This window comes from Alexandromys fortis, unplaced genomic scaffold (assembly GCF_014885135.2).
Source record: "Alexandromys fortis isolate MF-2015 unplaced genomic scaffold, M_Fortis_MF-2015_v1.1 scaffold_227, whole genome shotgun sequence".
NCBI classification, from domain to species: Eukaryota; Metazoa; Chordata; class Mammalia; order Rodentia; family Cricetidae; genus Alexandromys; species Alexandromys fortis.
The window spans coordinates 1,741,620-1,762,351 of record NW_026068109.1 but is presented as its reverse complement, the minus strand read 5'-3'; the positions used below and the strand labels follow the sequence as shown (position 1 = coordinate 1,762,351).

General features: G+C 49.5%; 1 protein-coding gene across 1 annotated transcript; it reads left to right on the top strand.

The window, feature by feature from the left end:
- The first annotated feature begins 580 nt into the window (after positions 1-580).
- Positions 581-20,064, top strand: Tmem130 (transmembrane protein 130). Its single transcript, XM_050124437.1, has 8 exons — positions 581-793; positions 7,705-8,010; positions 10,992-11,151; positions 11,978-12,144; positions 13,867-13,951; positions 14,631-14,833; positions 17,872-17,984; positions 18,370-20,064. The coding sequence occupies exons 1-8, from the start codon at positions 703-705 to the stop codon at positions 18,517-18,519; spliced, it is 1,275 nt and encodes a 424-aa protein (XP_049980394.1). The 5' UTR covers positions 581-702; the 3' UTR covers positions 18,520-20,064.
- Positions 20,065-20,732: the final 668 nt, after the last annotated feature.

Here is a 20,732-nt window from a genome sequence, read left to right as displayed (position 1 = left end):
CAGGGTTTTCCAGTAGCAGTCCTGGAACTCGCTCTATAGACCAGTCTGGCCTCCAACTCACGGAGATCCGCCCGCCTCTGCCTCCCGAGTGCTGAGATTAAAGCGTGCACCACCACCACAAGGCAAGTGTGTGCACTCATCAGTAGGGAACTGTAGCTAGTTTGAGTGGAGACATTCTATAAGCACAAAATGGATTCAAGGCAGTGAAGGACAGTAAGAGAGATTAAGTGTTAGGGAGGGGGGCTTGGTTAGTTATTTGTTACACGAGCATTAGGATCTGAGTTCTGATCACCAGCATGCATGCAAAATTCAGACGCGGTGAGCGTCTGTAGCCCCAGTGCTGGGAGGAAAGGAGGTAGGCAGACTCCAGCGGCTCCTTGATAGTCAGTCTAACTAACTTGATGAGCTAAAGGTTCAGTAAAGAGACCCTGTCTCAGTGCTGGAAAGATGGCTCTGGATCCGACAGAAGCAAGATGCGGGAAGAGAGCATGCGCACCTGGTGAAGTAAGGCTTGCCTCTGTGATCCCTTGAGGGGAGGGACTCTGGGGCTCCGGGGAGGGCTGTGTGGGCGGAGGTGGCTGCAGGCGGGGACAGTCGAGCGCTGCGTCGTCTCCACGCACAGCCGTACGGAGCCGTCACTGCGGAGCTCCAGCCCTGCTCCTTGCGCATCCACCCGGAGCCCCTCGGCATTCACGCTGCGCCATGGCCAAGGCCGCCGATGTCTGGTCCGACCTCCGCCTCGTCTTCTGGCTCGCCTGCCTCCTGCCTTTCGGCCCGGCGAGGGTGGCTGCAGGTAAGCAAGCCAGAGCCTGCCTGGAGCTGTCCAGTGCTATCTGGAACTTGAGCTACCGAGATGATTCGGGGGTCGTACCCCTGCTGGACACCCCTGTGCCCAGAAGTCGCCCAGCACTAAGGGTGTCTCTCTGCTCTCCCTCGATGCCTGCTCCAGCACTCTGCCCTGGGAAACACATCCATCCCGATACTTGGGACTGGTACTCACTGGGGGGAGGGACAGGGAGCATGGATGCATGCTGGGAACCCCGGGTGGGCTGGGAGAGAGGTCGTGGTGCCTCAGCCTCCCCCAGGGAGAACCGCCCCCCCATTGCCTGCATGGGGCAGCGCTTTTGCTTTAAGATGTCGCCTTTTTCTAGAGATTTCCACCGTGATTGCGTTGGCTTAGGGGCGGCGCAGGTACTAGTCTACAGCCGAGGAGGCCGGTCTGCCATTTCCTCCCTGGGAATGATTTAAAAAAAAAAATGGGACCTTGAGCCGACAGATTCTTTCCCAGGCTCACCAGGACCCATGTCTCCGTGATGAAAAGACCAACATCAACCTTCCTACCCCATTTTAGGAGTAACAAACGACCCAGGTTCGAGAATTGTCAGAGACCGGTGGGTTGTGAGCAGCTGAAAAAAAAAAAAAGACATCATTCTTCACCGCACATCCGCCCATTAAAAGAGGTGGGGGAGCGGGGAGAGGGGACCTGGTACAGATCTGAGAGAACGGCAGAGCCACGAAGTAAATTAAAAATAAAAAAACAACCTGCGTTTTTGGCATGCATCAGAGGATTGTGTGGGAATTTTGCATATATAAAATTGCCTGCACTCTCTTCCTCTCCTGGAAATTCAACATAGAATTCATCTAGAAATGGACACCCTGATCCACTGGCTTATATGTCTAGAAGTTATGTGATTTAAATTATAAGAAATACACAATAAAATATGTCTGTCTGTCTATCCATTCATTCATCCACCCACCCATTCATCCCTCTGTCCCTCCACCCACTCACCAGTCCTCCCACTCACCCATCCCTCTCTCCCTTCACCCATCTATCTATCTATCTATCTATCTATCTATCTATCTATCTATCTGCAGTATTTCTCTGTATAGCCCTGGCTGTCCTGGAACTCATTCTGTAGCCAGCCTGGTCTCAAATTCAGAGGTCCTCCTTCTTCAGGCTCCCTGTGCTGGGATTAAGACGTGTGTCATCATATCAGGCAATATCCATTTTGAGATGAGGTCTTCAGGAATTGCCCAGGCTGGCTTCTAACTTGCACCCTCCTGCTTCGCCTTACCCAGTCCTGGGATTGTAAGCATGAGTCGCCACTCTAGTCACACACACACACACACACACACACACACACACACACGCACACGCACATGCACACACACGCACACGCGCACACACGCGCGCGCACACACACCCACACACACCCACTTAAGATGCAGAAGCAGGTGGATTTTTGTGTTATGTAGACCATCACTGACGTGTTTGACAATTTTTTTCACTGCCTACATGTGCTGTGTGAAAAGGCCACAGTAGCTATTTCCAGAATGTTCCAGGCCTCACATGTATCATGGGGAAACATGGAAACCTGGCAGGAAACCGGGGCCATGCTTTTGAGGCAATTGCCCCTTCTTTCTGTCTCGGCACATTTAGCTCCATGTCACTTGAGCGCATTTGGGGGTGCCTCCGAGCCCTTGCCTTGGTGGCTGCCTGTGCTCCTTATTCATCTGGGCTCCCAAACATGAAAGATGAACTTAGATGAGCAAAGTCACAGGTGATGCTCTGGCTCAGGTTCCTTCAGCCACACTTGGCAAAGATCTTCACTGCCCACCTTAGCCTGGATACCCTGGACACTTCCCAAAAGCCCAGAGGAAGAAAGAGGTCACCTTGACCCATGTGACCTGGGAGGCTGGTCTGAAGATGACCTTGAACTTCTAATCTTCCTGCTTCCGCCTCCAGAGTTTTGGAGGTTAGAGACGTGTGCCCCCACACTCAGCATGATGAGGTACTGGGGATAGATCCCGGGGCCTCATTAGGTAGTCAAGCTATTAACTGAGCTCTATTTCCAGCCCCAGCTTCCAGTTTTTTGTTATTTTGGGCGTTTTTTTTTTTTAATTGTTGGTGGTGTTCTGTTCTGTTTTGAGACGGGGGGGGGGGTGTCTCATTATATAGCCCCACCTGGCCTGGAATTCATTTGTGTGGACCAAGCTAGCCTTGAACTCACAGAGGTCTGCAGACCTCTGCCTCTCAGGTGCGGTAAAGACATGGTACACCACCATGCCTAGTGCAGCTTCTGTTTCTAATTTTTTTTTAATTTTTAAATTTATTTTTATTTATGTGCATGACATTTATCATTGTGAGTGTATGGTCACACGCGTTTGGATGCCTGTAGAGACGAGACGAAGACATTAGATCCCCAGGATCTGGATGTGAGCTGTCTGTAGTAGATGCTGAGCACTGAATTTAGATCCTATGGGAACAGCAATGTCTCTTAACCTCTGAGCCGTCACTCTAGTCCAGCTTCTGTTTTTTTTTTGTTATTTTTTGGGGGGGGGTTGTTTTTGTTTTGTTTGTTTGTTTGTTTGTTTTTAAAGACCATTGTGGTCTCTTCCAGGCAGGGCTGGTGGGAATTCCTAGGAGCTAGGCAGCCATTTGCAACAATATCATCAGTGGGTCCTCCTTCTTCCCGGCTCCAGCCAGCTGCCCCCTGATTCCATTTCCATGGCAACCGATCTGCGTCAGCCCAATCTCACTGCAGATGCTGGATGGCAATTAACATGCAGCTTAGTGTGCCCGCCACCTTAGAGCCTCGCTCTGGTCCTTGTTCCTCCTCCACTTGAGTGGGAGGAAGAAGGGGCTGCGTGGAGGGGGAGGGGTGGCAGGTAAGAGCCCTTGAGGAAAGAGATGTGCTGCCTGCCAACTAGAGGGAGGGCAAAAAACCCCGGGGGATAGCAACAGCAGCCCTTTCCTTTTGTGTTACGCGTTTGCCTGAATGCTACGACAAAATAGGAAACGGGGCTGTAGAGATGTCTCAGAGGGTAAAGGCACTTGCTGCCAAAGCCAAAGACCTCAATTTGGCTCCTGGAACCCATATGTTAGATGGAGAAAACTGACGCCCCTGCTACATGCCCACTGTGATACACACATGCACATGTATGTTCAAGAGCACACACACACATGCATGTATACACGCACACACATGCATCCCTTCCCAAAAATGATAAATAAGTGTCCAAAAGTAGAGTCCATCATGTCAGGGATTTTATGGCAGCAGGGGCCATGGCAGCTGGTCATATTGAATATATAGTCAGATGGATCTCTGTGAGTTCGAGGCCAGCCTGGTCTACACAGAGAGATCCTGTCTCTAAACTAAACTAAACCCCACCATGGTGACCATATTAACCTTCAAACCCATGGTATCTTGGTAACAGTAGTGGCCTATGCCTTTAGCATTTTGGCTCAAACAGCTTTATAACTCAACACATGGATTTGAAGAAAAGGGATTCATAATAGGAACCAGGGGGCAGAGCAACAGAAAAGACTGAAGCCAAAGTCCTCGTGAGATAAACAGGGGCACATTTGCACACAGAACCTTCTCCTGGTTTTGCTGAAGACTCCAGCAGGTATCCTGTGGACTCATCCTGAAGAGGAACATGCCCATGCTAGGTAACGCCAGCACCTGTGGGGGTGGGGCACACAAAGGGGTGCAGACAGTAGCCCCCAGGTGAACGGTCTTCTGCGACAGTGTCAGGTGGCCTGGACTCTGCCACATCTTCCTTTCCAGGTAATCACGTGACTTAGAAGTCCCACCGAACACTTACCATACGGTTTGTGTAGGTGTGTGTGAATGAGTGTGTGTGTATGCACGTATGTATGTGCGTGCACGCTTGTGGGTGTGTGCGCTCTTGGGCACGTGTGTATGCGTGCATGGGTGTGGGCGTGCGTGCATGGGTGTGCATGGGTGTAGGTGTGTACACACTTGTGGGCGTGTGAGTGCGTGTATGCACACTCGTGGCCATGTGGAGGGCATGTGTGTGCATGTGTGTATGTGTGTGCACAGTTGTGGGTGGGTGCACTTGTGGGCACGTGTGCATGCTTGCATGTGTGTGCATGTGTGTATGTGTGTGCACATTTGTGGGTGTGTGAGTACGTGCATGCACACTCGTGGCCATGTGGAGGGCATGTGTGTATGTGTGCTTGTGGGCGTGCATGGGTATGCACGATGGTGCACATGCATTCACGTATGTGCTCTTGTATCTGGAGGTGACAGGGAGACCTGGGATGTCTTCCTCAGATGCTGTCCATCTATGTATGGCTCAGCCTCATGCTAATAACTAACAACACATGGTTGTGATATAGACATTTGGGTTTTTGCTAACGTGACCTTGAGGCCCAAATCTTAGTTTTAATAAAATTTAAACACGGTAGAATCTGGAGTTCATGGATTCCATTAGATCGACTGGCCAGCAAGCCCCAAAGATCTCCTGTCCCTGTCTCCTCCAGTCCAGGGACAGGTATACTTCATCTTGCCTGGCTGTTTCTTACATGGGTCTGGGGGATTGAACCCAGGTCCTCATCCCCACAGAGCCATGTCTCTGGCTCCTTACTACATGGTAAACATTTTTTTTTGCATAATAAAGATGCAGGTGACCCTTGTCCTCAAGGAATTCACAGCACACAGGAGATAAGTCTCCATTCAGTGTAGTTGTGACAGTAATGGGCTCAGTCTGTCAGGAGAGCATTGAGGGATCAGGGCATGGGAAAACTTCCTAAAAACTTACTGCCTTCTGGCAGAATGGGCATTCTTTTTACTTTTAGATTTTTTTCCAGCAGACTGTTTGTATATCCCGGGATCAAACTCAGGTCATCAGGCTTGGCAGCAGTGTTGTTCCCACTGATCCAGCATCCTGGGTACTGGGAATTTTTCTATTTTTTAGACAGGGGCTCACTATGTAGCCCTGCCTGGCGTAGAATTCACTCTGTAGACCAGGCTGGCCTCAGACTCACAGAGACCCACTTGCCTCAGCCTCCTGAGTGCTGGGTTTAAAAGCATGCGCCACTGTGTGCCTTCTGGAATTGCAAGAGTTAAAGAGGCTGGCTGCCAGGAGGAACCCCAAAAGAAGGTTTGTGATTACATTAGAGCAAATGTTAGAAGCTTGCTGGAGCAGGAAGGGGTGGGGCATAGATCAGGGCCAGGAGCAGAGATCCAGATGACTGGGGGGGGGGTAGGGAGGGTGGAGGGGTAGGAGGGGGGACTGGAAAAGGGATAGGATGGTGACGTTAAGGAGGGAGGTATGACAGGAAAGAGAAAATCAGAGGCCTGTGGCTGGTGTTTGGGACAGCTGGCTTTTTGTTTTGTTTTGTTTTAAACAAACACTTCTATAGCACAGGTTGGTTTCACATTCACTATGTAGCTGAGGATGGCCTTGAACTTGTGGACCTCCTGCTTCCGCCTCTAGAGTGCTAGGATTGTTGGTGTTTGTCACCATCATTCATGGACTGGGACCCAGAGCTTCCTTTACTCCTGGCAAGCACTCCACCCACTTAGCTGTATGCCCAGCCCCACCTGACCCCAGCGGGGCTCTTTTTACCCTGACAAGAAGTGAAGAGAGAGCAAACGTTCAGAGGGACCACCCATGGGAAACAGAGCTTTGGGTAAACAGAAATATTCTGTGTGCCTGCGGAAGACTGACCACTAGTCACAACATTGTTGTTAAACACAGGGAGTGGGGGGAATGGGGTGGAGTGGAAGGGTGGTTTTGGTGGTGATGGTGGTGGTGGTGGTGGTGGTGGTGATGGTGATGGTGATGATGGTGGTGGTGGTGATGGTGGTGGTGATGGTGGTGGTGGTGGTGCAGTGCCTGAGAAACATAAAGCTTAATTTAAATAGATGCAAGCAGTAACATTAGGCTAATTTACACTTAGTTACATTTGGTTACAGTGCAGACAGAGTACAAAGGGAATGCATACTACTTGCTGTATCAATGCCTAAGAAGTTGTGAGCCCCACTCAGGAACTTTGGCTGGGAATGTGGGTCTTAGTGAAATGAGTGGAGCCCAGCTGGGTGTGGTGGCATGAGCTTGTATCAGCTCATTCTAGACAGGGAGGTAGGGGGATTGCCATAAGCTCAAAACCAGTCTGGAATACGTAGGCCTACCTCTGCCTCCTGAGAGCTAGGAATAAAGGTGTGAATCACTACAGCCCAGCTATGTTCTGTTTCTTTAGCTGGAGTCCCACTATATAGCCCAAACCGGCCTTGAACACGATCATTATGGAGCCCAGGGTGGACTCTAACATTTAGTCCTCCTGCCTCAGCCTCCCTGGTGCTGGGATTACTGGCATACACCACCAATCTTAGTTTAATTTAATTAATTAATTAGTTAATTTGGTTGGTTGGTTGGTTGGTTTTTCAAGACGGGGTTTCTCTGTGTAACAGTCCTGGCGGTCCTGGAACTCACTTTGTAGATCAAGCTGGCCTCGAACTCACTGTGATCTGCCTGCCTTTGCCTCCCAAATGCTGGGATTAAAGGCTGGTTCCATTTTATTAGTAGTTACTATTGTTAATCTCTGATGGCGCCTGATTTAAAGTTCCCCATGAACTGTATGTGTGAATGAGTGAGCTAACGAATGAACAAGGATGAAAACATAGGATATTGTGGGTCTGGACATCAAGTAGGGGTCTTGTTAAGGATCCCCTGTAAATAAACAGAGACACTCTGCGATGCTACATTTATTTGAAGGGGGCAGAGGAAGACTTGGGGGAGATGGCTTTCTTCTTTGACCGGGGAATCAAACTCATGTCATCAGATTTGATGTGATGACATCTTGCTGGCCCCAATGCTGTCACTGATGACTGGAAAGGTTGCTGAGGGATTCCTCATTGTCTTCCTGAAACCTGGCCTGCATGTGTCTCCTAGGTCTCTATAATCTTAGTCTTACTACTGATGGTCCCGCTACCATTGGCACAGAAGTGACCATCTCAGCCAGCCTGGTGATCAAGGACAATGGCAACCTGTCCCTGCCTACAGACGCCCACCTCTACCGTTTCCACTGGATCCACGCGCCACTGACCCTCACTGCCAAGACCGAGAAGAATCTAACCTCAACCATCCACGTGGTGGGCAACAGGCCTGGGGACTTTCCAATCACTGTCTGGGTCACTGCTGTCGACTGCTGGATGTGCAAGCCCTTAGCCAGGAGTGCTCTGGTCCTCCCCATCAAAGGTGAGGATCCCTGAGGGCCTTTCTTGTTTACTTATGTGCTTTCAAAACTCTCCCATGTTGGGCAACCTGGGGCCTCGAACACACTGTGCAAGAGTTTACCACTGCGATACGCCACCAGGCCTGCTTTCAAGTCTTACGCATGTGTGTTTGCATGTATATGTTCTTGTGCGTGTATGTGTGTGTGTGTGTGTGTGTGTGTGTGTGTGTGTGTGAGAGAGAGAGAGAGAGAGAGAGAGAGAGAGAGAGAGAGAGAGAACCTCTGGCATTGTTCTTCAGGCTGCATCCACCCTTTTAGACTGAGACAGGATCTCCCATTGGTGAGCTCACCAGTTAGACAGGCTGGCTGGCCATTAAGCCCCAGCACTGGGATTATGTAGTTGGCATTTTCTTTGGGCCGACAACCAGCTCCCATATTAAGATACTTGTTATTAATTATGAGTGTCAGCCTTAGCTTAGGCTTGTCCCACTAGCTTGTTTAACTTTAACCTGTTTCTATTCATCTGTGTTTTGCCTCGGGGCTTTTTACCTTTCTTTCATTCTGTATGTCCTACTTTCCTGCTTCCTCCGTGTCTGTCTGTCTGGCCCCTGGCATCTCCCTGGTGGCTTCCTGTCATCTCCTTTTCTTTCTTCCCCAAACCTAAACTCCTCCTCCTCCTTACTCTCCCTGCCTGGAAGTACCACCTATCCCTTCTCCCTCACTATTGGCTGGTTGGCTTTTTATTAGACCAGTCAGGTGCCTTAGGCAGGCAAGGTAAAACAGCAACACATCTTTACATAGTTAAACAAATACCCTGCAACAGGACTACAAATGCAATCCACCACCATGCCCAGCTCTTTTGAAAAATGGATGTTTGGGGGGTCCAATTCAGGTTCTCATTCTTTCAAAGCAAGCACCTCACCAACTGAGCCATCTCTGCTGCTCTCAAGCTCTTGGGGCAGAAAAAAAAATCCAGCCTTGATAATTGGCAGTAATCAAACAAATGCAAATTATAAACACGAATTGTTTCTTGGTTGTTCATTAAGTAAAAAAAAAAAAAGAGTTGGAAAATAGGGTCAGAGAGATGGTTCAGCAAGGAAAGGTGCTTGCTGCAAAGCTGAAAGACCTGAGTTTGATCCCCAGGACTTACATGGTAGAAAGAGAGAACCCATTCTTGCAAGTTACCTTCTGACCTTGACATTCATGTCATGGCATGATTGCACACACAGGCACACACACACATGCACATACACAATAAATAAATAGATAGATAGATAAACAAATAAATGTAATTACAACAGTTTTTTTTTTTAGGACTGGACAATTGTCTCAGTGGTTAAGGGCATTTGTTGCTCTTGAAGACTACTGTGATTCAATTTCCAGCCCTGACATGGCAGCTCACAACTGTATGTAACTCTTGCCCAAGGCGATCCAACAACCTTCTCTGACCTCCTAAAGCACCAGGCACACACACCTAGAGAAACAATTTGTCAGTTAAGAGGACTTGCTGCTCTGGCAGAGGTCCAGAGTCCAGATCCCAGCACCCACTTGGGGCTTATAGTCAAATGAATTTACCTTCAAGAAATCAGCCTTCACCTGAGCAATGCCTGACGCGCAAGATGATGATAATAGGGAAACCGGGATATAAACACGGGAGATACACAACCCTTAGGGGACTGATTAAAGACACTGAAGCAATTCGTGTGCCTTTTTCAGGAGTTGTGGAAGGGAAGGAGTCTTGTTAGAGAGCCCAGGCTGATTTTGAAGTCAAGAAGATCCTCCTGCCTCAGCCTCCTCAGTGCTAGGATTATAGGCATATGCTATGACACGCAGCTAATGTATATAAGTATTTAAAAGTGTTTTTTTTTACTACATTTATTTATTTAGTGAGGGTGTACATGTATGTGGGTACCTGTGCCATGGTGTCCATGTGGAGGTGAGAGGACAACTTGCAGGAGTTGATTTTCTCTTTCTTCTCTGTGGGACCTGGGGATTGAACTCAGACCGGCAGACTCAATGGTAGGTGCCTTCACCTATTGAGATGGTTGCCATCTCAATAGTCCCAATTTATGCAATTATTAATCATGACCCTTCAGGTGAGTTTTAATGTCCTGAGTGGAAATGCCCATGCTTGTAAAATTATTTAGGAAGTAATGCAAGCACAGAATTTGTGTAACCAAGCACATAAACTCTGCTAACGAAAATGCATGCAGTTGTCACAAAGGCCAGAAGAGGGCAGCAGACAGCTCAGCTCTCCAGCCGCAGACGTCCTGCAAGCCATCCCTTGTGGATGCTGGGATCTGAACTCTGGTCCTTGTGATTGCACCAGCTCTAGTCCTCCACTATGTTCCTGGTGTTGGGGATGGAACTCAGAGCCTCCTGTGTGTTAGGCAATTGACCGCTTTCTGAGCCACATTCCCAGCCCCTCCCATATCCTTTAAATCCGCCTCCTTGTTTCACAGGGTCTGATACAATATAAACCCCATAGGAGTAGTTGTTACGCTGTATTTATTATACAATATTAACAACAGCAAAAATAGTCTATATGTGTTCAGTTCTGATGCAAATTGTTTTGATTTGAGATGGGGTCTCATGTAGCCCAGGATGACCTCCAACTCACAGAGTAGCCAAGGATGGCTTTGAACTCTTGATCCTCCTGTCCCAGCCTTCCAGGTGCTGGAATTACAAGTGTTGGCATCATGTCCTCCTTCAGCCCATGCCTTTCTTCCTGGTGGGTGGGCTTTTTGCCAGAAAGAGTAGTGTCACTGTGAAAGGGAGGTGGGGGCAGGGACATAGGTTGAGCATTTGGCATGTGCTGTGAGTCGCTGCCAGCAGGGGGTGACTGGGATGTCTCTGCGTTGAGGGATCTATGGGGTCCCCCACACTGCACGTAGTTCTGAAGGTCGGAGGAGGATGAACCAGGGAGTGGTTGTTTTGTTCCTGCCCGAGGTCACGCTCCGGGTCTCCCTGCCTCTGAAACTCACTCTCCTTTTGTCTTTCTCAGAGTCACTTGTGGGAAACCTAGTCATTACCCAAAATTCCTCTGTGTCTTGGCCGAACTCCTACATCACCAAGAAAACCCTCAAAATCTCCTTCCTCCTCCATGACCCGAGCGACTTCTTCAAGTCAGCTTCCTTCTTCTACCGATGGGACTTCGGAGATGGGTATGCATCCCCCCCTCCCTTCCCACCTCTCTCCCTCTCTGCCTCTCTCTCTCCAAGGTCTCACTACAGAACCTTGACTGCCCTGGAGTTCATTATACAGACCAGGATGGTCTCAAATGCACAGAGATGTGCCTGCTTCTGTCCCTCCAGGATTGAAGGTGTGGGCCACCATGACCAGCTGTTTACTCTATTAAAAATAAAATCCCGCCAGGTGGTGGTGTGCACTTTAGACCCAGCACTCTCTATATAATATTGTAAAGAACCGGGTGTGTATAGTTGCGGGAACACCTGTCTTTTGTATAAGTCACTGTCAATTCGGTAGAAACCTCATGGAATCATGGCGTTTCTCCCTTCTAAGATATCCTGGCAGTGTAAACCTGACTTTTCCTGTAGGGCAACCAGATACCTTCCCCACACCTTGAAGCATTGGTGTGAAAGCATCTACTCAGTCAAACCTTTGTTCTCACAGCCAAAATCTACATAAAACTAGGCCCCCACAACTTTATTGAAAATACTCACTGGTAAGAAAGGAACCCCAAACAGGAGGTGGTATATTTGCTCTAGCAGCAGACTCGGGAAGGTGGAATCTGCTGGCCCTTGCTCTAAACAAATTACTGATATTCTACATTATCCTTCACCTTGGGTTCAGCTAACATAAGATCATAGCCTTTTATACTGTTTATACGGGAAGAAGGCCGAGTGGCTAAAACTAGCCTCTCGAACGCTGGAGCTACAGGTGATTCCATGATGCTTTGCTGGATGCACTTCCGAATTCCTGGAAGGGGAAATGGTTGCGTTCAGATCCCTTCTTCTTGTCTTCTTGTAGGACCTTGTTGATAACCGACAACCCCGTGGCCTATTACAACTATTCAAATGCTGGAACCTTCACGGTGAAGGTCAGGGTGGTGGCAGAATGGGAGCAGACAAAGCCGGATTCCACGAAGGGCATCGTGCAGAAGAGCGGAGACTTCTCAGCTTCCTTAAGGCTTCGGGGTAGGTCTCCCACCAGGTTGGCTGTGCCTGAGGAGCCCCAGGCAACTATCCTTCCATCCAGATCCACGGGACTCTGTGCTAGCATGGGGCTGTACTTGAATGGCTATTCTTGGAGCCATCTCCACTGTTCATATCTGCTTGGGAGAGTCCACCCAAGGCCGCAGACAGAGTCACACAGTCACTCCTTAGCAGAGCTGGCATTTGAGTTCAGGCCATCCTGCCTCCAAATCTGAGCTTCACCAGACATCAACCACTAGGGAGCTGGTCCTTGATGGTCCTTGTTCTCTAGTTATTATGGCTTCAGATCAAAGCTGGCTCGGGAGTGTGGGAAGCCTCAGTCTAGCTACCTGGTGTTGGGCAGTTTTCAGAGATTTCTTTGTATGTGTGTATAGGTAGGTGTGAGGGTACATGCATGATGTGCATGTCCACCCAAGTCCATGCGTAACGTGTGTGTGTGTGTGTGTGTGTGTGTACACGTGTGTGTAGATGAGTATACACATACGTGCATTCGCACTTGGAGGTCAGAAGAAAACCTTGAGTTTTCAGAGGCCAGTCCACCTTTTTAAAATGAATCATTTTTGACAGTGTAGTCCTGGCTGGCCTGGAACTCACAGAGATTGGCCTGCCACTGCCTCCGTGTGCTAGGATAAAAGGAGTGTGCCACCACTCTTGGCTCAACACCCTCCTCTTGATACAAGCATCTGTCACTGGCCTGGAGCTCACTTAGTAGGTTAGTCTGGGTGGCTGGTGACTCTCAGGAATGCACGCATCTCCTCTGCCCCAGCGCTGGGATTCTGAGCAGACGTGGTCGTGCCCAGCAGTTTTTCAGGAGCTGGGGTGAAATGCAGCTCTACACTTTACCGGCTGTTCCGGTTTGTCCCTTGCTGTGATAAAACACTCTGACAAGCGAGGTGGAGGAGGCGCACGCCTTTACTCTCAGCACTCAGGGGGCAGAGGCAGGCCGAGCTCTTGAGTTCGAGACCAGCCTGCTCTGCAGAGCAAATTCCAGGACAACCAGGGCTGCACAGAGAAACCTGTCTGAAAAACAAACAACAAACAAACAAACAAAAACGAAAGAAACAACAACAAAAAAACCCATCCTGACTAAAAGCAACTCAGGGGAGGGAAAAGTTGATTTGGCTTACACTCCAGGCTGCAGTCCACCAGTGAAGGAAGTCAAGGAAAGAACTCAAGGCAGGAACCTGAAGGCAGGCCTACTTGCTATTCCACACAACATTCCCTCCAACCAGGGAACTCATGTCAAGGAAGTACAGCAGAGGCTATGGAGGCCTGCAGGATTGCAGCTCCTCACCAGATCAGATGCATCTACCTTTCTTATACAGCCCAGGACCTCGTGCCTAGAGAGTGGTGCTGCCCACAGTGGTCTGGGTCCTCTCGCAATCCGTCACAGATATGTCCACAGGCCAATCCGACCCGAACCATCCCTCAGTTGAGGCTCTCTCCTCGGGTGGCTCTAGGCTGTGTCAGGTTGACAGTTAACTAACTAGGACTGCCAAAGAGCTGTCTCTCCAGCCCTTGGGAGGATTCCTTGCCTCTGGTCCTGGCTGGTGCTTTTCTTCTGGCATAGTCAATGGCTTAGCGACAGTGGGTAAGAGAGTGGCTGAGAGACAAGGACACAGAGGTGGCCATGCATGCTAAGGGGCTGTGCAGCTCGTATTGATCCTCAGCCACCGGGTCTAACGGTTTCCTCCTTTCTTACAGAGGCCCTTCAAGGCATCCAGATTTCGGCGCCCACCCTCTTGCAGACATTCCAAAAGTTGACAATGAGCCTGAAATTCCTCGGGAGGTGAGTGAACCCCCAGAGTGCTGTGTGTGTGTGTGTGTGTTCTGTGGCTTCTCTAGACCTCCAGTGACGCGAAAGATCCTGCTCTGTCCCTCGAAGAGCTTGGGTTTCGTGCGAGCACGCTAGCGTTCTGCCCTGTGGCTGTGACATGGGGAAGAACTGTGGGCAGAGCTCTTCCATAGTTTTGATTTCCTGCGTCTGGAGTGTTTGATGTTGAGATGTATTAGTTAACCGTTTCCTTGCTACACAATACCAGGTGAAAGCAATCGGAGGGAGGAAGGGTTTATTTCAGCTCACAGTTTGTGGCGGGGAGGCAGAGCAGAGGGACCTTTAGCTAGCTGGCCACATAACATCCACAGTCTGGAGGCAGAGAGTGATGGATGCTCAGGTACTCAGCCTGCTTTTCCCTTTTTATTGAATCTAGGATTGTGACCCATGGAATGGTGCCACCCACATTCAGGGTGGGACTTCCCACTTTAATTAACCTAACCTAGAAACCCCATCACAAACATGCCCAGAGGTTTGTTTCCATGGTGATTTTAAGTCCTGTTAAAGATGAACCATCACATGGACCAGGGTAGCCTGGTATCCATATGGAAAGGACTCTGAAGTTTCTGCCCTGTCACCTTCGCTGGGCGTGGTCACAAGCCACTTCTGAAAATGTGTACCTGCTCCTCTCTAGCCCCCCTCTGCAGGTGTGCTGGGGCCTCAAGCCGGCATGTCTCCCAGTGGAGGACAGAGAGTGCCACCCGGTGTTGGTGACCGGCACATCTTTGAACGTGACCCACGTCTTCCAGAACCCCGGGGACTACTGTTTCATCTTCCGAGCTGAGAATGCCATCAGCAGGGCAGACCAGTTCCATAGGATTCAGGTGTGGCCCTCCAGTAAGTGACACCTTGCCTTCTGCTGCAGTGCCATTAATAGGTATCAAAAGCCTGCCACCAGCTCTGGTGACCGGCCAATCGCTTGGTCGCTGATTATCAAGAATTGACTCCGCCAGCACCAAGATCACAAGTTGCTCTCCTGGGTAGAGAAACAGTTCACGTTTCAATGACCAAATGTTGAAGCCACTAACACCACCACCATCACCGACTCTGCCAACATTGTCATCATCAGATTCCACCAACAATCAACACTACCAATCTCAGCACCAACCCCAAACTCCACCATTATTATCCTGAATACCCTGCCAACCTTAGCAGAGGCAGTAAGCTCCACCAATACTATCACTGACACTCTGCCACCCTAGCCCCACCACCAGCCCCACCAACACCATCTCCAGCACTCTGCCAACCTCTGCACCAACACCGAACACCACCAGAAGCATCCTTAACACTTCACCACTCTAGGCATTACTACCAAACTCTACCAACGCCAGCTCACTCTACTGACCTTTATACCGCCACCAAACTCCATCCATACCACCACCAACTCCTTACCAACATCAGTACCACAACCAAATTCCATCATGCTATCCCTAACACTCTATCAACTTCATCACCCCCACTAAATACTATTTATAATAATACTCTACCCAGCCCAGCACCACCGCCAGCACCAAATTCTGTCAATACAGTCCTTAACACTCTACCAACCTAGCAACACAGCCCCCATCAACCCCACCGACGCCTCCATGAACATCAGCATCGTTAAACAATAACAAAGAAATCAGCTCCCACGTGTTCCCACTTACTCACTGCCATTGTCATTACTGCTCCCCCTATTCTCTGGTCTCTTTCTGAACCTCGAGAACTCTACCCCAGCCTAGGCCCTGGATGACCTCAGGGGCCTCCTTGGGTCCCTTGGGCTCTGCTGGTTCTAATATGCTCTGGTGAGTGTTCAGAACTCCATGAATTCCGTGGAGAAGATACTGGCTCAGAGCTGGGAAGATGGCTCCGTGAGTAGGTAAAATGCTGGCTGTGCAAACATGAGGACCCGAGTTCCAATCCCCAGAACCCATAAAAGCGGATGCAGCAACCTGGGTCTGTAATCCTAGTACTAGGGGCAGGGATGTAGAGATAGGAGGATTCTAGGGCTCTCTGGACAGTCAATCTAGCCGAATTCAGTAAGAGACCCTATCTAAATAAATAAATAAGGTAGAAGCTGGGATCATGGTGAAGGGTGTTGAGAGGAGCCACAGGTACCCGGGGATGCCAGGAGAACAAGGAGGAGTCACAGATACTGAGTGATGCTTGTCCATTGTTTCTTTGAAACCTAACGACTACCAAGTAGATTATGGATATATTTTTAAACATTCTCATACTTTATTTTTCTTTGTGTATGTGTGTGGTGGGGTGTGAGGTTAGAGGCCCGCTTAGATGCCTGATTTTAGTGTTATGAATCATCTTCTGGGGAGCTGGAGAAAAGGCTCAGCAGTTAATAGCACTTGTTGCTCTTATAGAGAATCCGGGTTCATTTCCCAGCACCCACAGGGTGTTTCACAGACATCTGTAACTCCAGTCCCCAGGGGATCCAGTGCCTTCTGACCTCCACAGACACCAGATACACATTGACATAAAGGCAAAACAATCATACACATAAAGAAATAAAAAGAATCATCCTCTCGCTGAAGTGACTGCTCAGGAGTTAAGAGTGCACACTGCTCTTGCTGAGGACCTGAGTTTGGTCCCCAGCACCCACATTGGGGAGCTCATAACTTCTGGAATTCCAGGTCTAGGGGAATCCAATGCCCCCTTCTGGCATACATGGGCTCTGCACTAACCTGTATATACACACAATTAAATATTAATAAAATTATCTAAAAAGAACCATTATTGATCACTCTTCCATCTTATCCAATGAGGTAGGGTCTCCCAGTCAAACCCAGAGCTTGCTAACATGGCTAGACTCTGTACCGTTGGCTCTGGTAATCCTGTCTCCACCTTCCATGGCTGGAACTAGTGTAAGCCACTGTGCCCACCTGGGATTTATGTGGGTTCTGGGGATTTGAACTCTGATCCTCAGACTTGTGCAGCAAGTGGTCAACCACTGAGCCATCTCCCCAGTCCCAGGTTGTTGCTTTTAAATTTTTCATTAAATTCTGGATTTTCTGTACATGGGAGAAGAATTTCTCTAATGGAGTTTGCCTGTGTTCACCTCCATTGCGCTTGCTTCTTTAGAGCCAGAATTTTGGGCTCAGTCAGTAAATTGCTTGCCTTGCAAACGTGAGGATCAGAGTTCGGTCCCCAGAATCTGTGTTAAAAGCTGGACATAGCTAGGAGGCAGAGACAGGTGAATCCCTGGAGCTGGCCAGCCTGGCCTGCTTGATGGAGCTCTTGATCCTGTTTCAAACAAAAAGCCAAAGGAGGAGCCTAAAGAACAACATTGAGAGTTGTCCTGATTTCCATAAACACACACACACACACCTGTGCACACATATATACCTGCATACATAATATATCCACATGCTCACAAACACACACAAAAACCCGGTATATTTACAAAACACTTATGTATTTATTTACTGTGGGTGCTTCTTCCTTCTTTCCTCTCTTTCTTCTTTCTTTCTTTCTCTTTCTTTCTTTCTTTCTTTCTTTCTTTCTTTCTTTCTTCCTTTCTTTCTTCCTTTCGTTTTCCAACACAGGGTTTTTCTGTGTGGCTCTGGCTGTCCTGGAACTCACTCTGTAGACCAGGCTGGCCTCGAATTCAGAGCTCCGCCTGCCTCTGTCTCTCTGGTGCTGGGAATAAAGAAATGTGGCCCCACCACCTGGCTGCTGTGTGTGCTTGTATATGTGTATATGTGCCACAGCACACACGTGGAAGTCGGGGAACAACGATGAGAAGCCAGTTATTCCCTTCCACCATCGTGGTCATGCCTGGGATGGAACTCAGGTCATCAGGCTTGGCAGTACATGCCTTTACCCATGAGCCAGCATTTCAACACCAGATATCCAGGCCTCTAACTGTGCTCTCTCCTTCCCAGCCTTCCAGCCATTTGTCTTTGCTTTCCCCTGTGCCACGCTGATCACCGTGTTGCTGGTTTTCGTCATGTACATGACTGTGCGGAGTGCTACTCAACAGAAGGACGTAGCGGAGGTAGGTGTCCTGTAGGGTGGAGGCTAGACCACTGGCTAGACCACTGATCCAGGGAGGGTAGGTGCTCTGTAGGGTGGAGGCTAGACCACTGATCCAGGGAGGGTAGGTGCCCTGTAGGGTGGAGGCTAGACCACTGATCCAGGGAGGGTAGGTGGACCAGTCTGCCTGGAGGGAGTCCTGCTAAACCCTGACGTTTGCGATGATGCACCAGACAGACATGGTAGACTTGCTGATCTAGCTGGTGCCCCATCTGACTGTCTCTCTCCTGCTGAGCTTTCAAGTCCACAGAACAGGCTGGCAGGGGGAACCAAGGGGCGGTAATTGACCCACGGGGTCTTGTTCACCATAGGTAACTGACTTTGACCTTTCTCCCCTGTCTGACCAGAGCCCGGAAGTCACTGGGCTCAAGTGCTGCTGCCAGCTGTGCTGTGGATCCCTCTTTCTGGACTCTCCATCTGAGTACCTGGAAATCGTCCGCGAGAACCACGGGCTGCTGCCGCCCCTCTACAAACCCATGAAGACTTACAACGTGTGAACTCCCCACCCCGTTCCTCTCAGTGTTCACTGATCACCCGTTGGGAGCTTCAGGCAGGGTGGCGTATGCTACTGAGCAGGAGGGGTTTACACAGGTGTGGCCATTGGCCCAGACTGGCCTTTGATCTGTACAGCCCAGCTGTTGTCATTTGTCTTTGTGCCGCCCTCCCAGCTGTCATCCACTCATCCGTACACTCTAGTCACCGCTATAAGTCCCCCCCCCCCCCCCCCGTGCAGAGCAGGATTCTGATAGTCGTGTGTCCTCTTAAGACTCTCCCAAGTGGACCTGGCTGCCCCTCGCCCTTTGCTTTCGTGTTAGCTCGTCTGTTGCTCATTGGGGATTCCTGAGGCCTTCCTCAATGCAGTTCTGCCTGGGAAGGAGGTCACAGAGGGTTACGGATGCAGAGAGAAAGGTAACGCACACTCAGATGGTCACACGCTTACAGCAAGGAAGGAAGGATGCGCACGTGTTTGGTGGCGCATCTCAGATGATCTGCTGTGTGTCTACAAAGCTGGCTGCTGGGATGGGCCTGAGCCAAAACTCAAATGCAGCCCCTGAGCCTGCTCCTCTGTCCTTTGTCTCTGCAGTTCCATCACCAGGTCGTTCTGTTCCCTGCCTGCTTGCTTAAAGCTAGGTGGTGGGAGCAGGGCAGAATAAACACCGGGGAGTGAAGACTGCTTTAGAAATTGACCCTCTTTTGTTGAAACCCGTAAGATCAGGGTCTGCTGAGAAAGAAGAAGAAAAGAAAAAGTTGGAGCAAAAAGAAAGGTGGAGCTAGTGAAGATTTGGGCTCTGTGTATGTGTGTGTGTGTGTGTGTGTGTGTGTGTATGTGTGTGTGAGAGAGAGAGAGAGAGAGAGAGAGAGAGAGAGAGAGAGAGAGAGAGAGAGACTCAGTTGCTCCCAAGGTAGCAGAAGGAAGAATCAGGAGGCAAAAGACGCCTTAAAAGATTATAAGTAGAAGCCTGGTGTGGTGGCGCATACCTTTAATCCCAACACTGGGGAGGCAGAGGCAGGCAGATCTCTGAACAGATTCAAAGTCAGCCTGGTCTACAAAGTTCCAGGACATCCAGAGTCACATAGGGAGTCCCTGTCTCAAAAAAAGGAAGAAAGAAAGAAAGAAAGAAAGAAAGAAAGAAAGGAAGGAAGGAAGGAAGGAAGGAAGGAAGGAAAAAGGAAGGAATGAACAAAGAAAAGGAAATAAAAGGATGGTAAGTAGGTACAGATGTAGGCATCCAGGCTTACCTGCGCACCTAGCACACTAGGGTAGCCTGCACCTGTTGGATAAGGACGATCAAGACTGTAAAGGTAGCTCTCTGTCGCTGTAACCGCTGGTTAGCAGCTTTCTGTCGCTGTAACCGCTGGTTAGCAGCTCTCTGTCTCTGTAACCGCTGGTTAGCAACTCTCTGTCACTTTAACCGCTGGTTAGCAGCTGTCTGTCGCTGTAACTGCTGGTTGGCCCTTGGACATCCTGCTGAGATATAGTGTCCTCTCTGGTACCGCTCATTCCCATGACATCCTGCCATTGTCCCTGAATAAAAGCTTCATCCAGCACACTCTGTGTGGCCGGGTAGTTTTGTTCCCTGTGTGTCGACAAAGCTTTGTAAAGGATGCTTGGAAGCAGCCTTTATATAAGCAAGCTGTCCCCCAGGCATCTCGTGATGATGCAGACTAAGTAGAACCCTTTAGAGGTGCACTGACCCAGGTGTGTTTGTGCCTTTCCTTGTCACCATTAGAACACCTGACCAACGGGACTCAGGAAGGCTTCCTTTTGGCTCTTGGTGTGTCAAGGCAGGTGGTCCATCGTGGTGGGGAAGAAAGTGAGGCAGCAGGTCATTTTTCCTTTTTAAAATTTAGGCCACGGGTCCGTGGGACTGTGCCCACGTTCAGAGAGGATCTTCTCTCCCTGTTAAATCTCTCTGAAAATGTCCTCGCAGGCATGCCCTAAGGCTCGTGTCCTAGATGCTTCTAAATTCCATTAAAGTGGCAGTCAAAAGTAACCATTACAGGGCCCTTAAGAGAGAGGTGCACTGGGGAAATGCTTTCCTTGGATCCTGAGTTTGATGCCCAGAGCACATGTTTAAAAAACAAAAATAAAACAACAACAAAATCAAAGCCAGGCGTGGTGGAATGTGTCTGTCACCTCAGTGCTGGCGAGGCAGAATCAGGAGCCTTGGGAACCCACTGGCTAGCCTAGCTGAGCCAAGCAATCTCC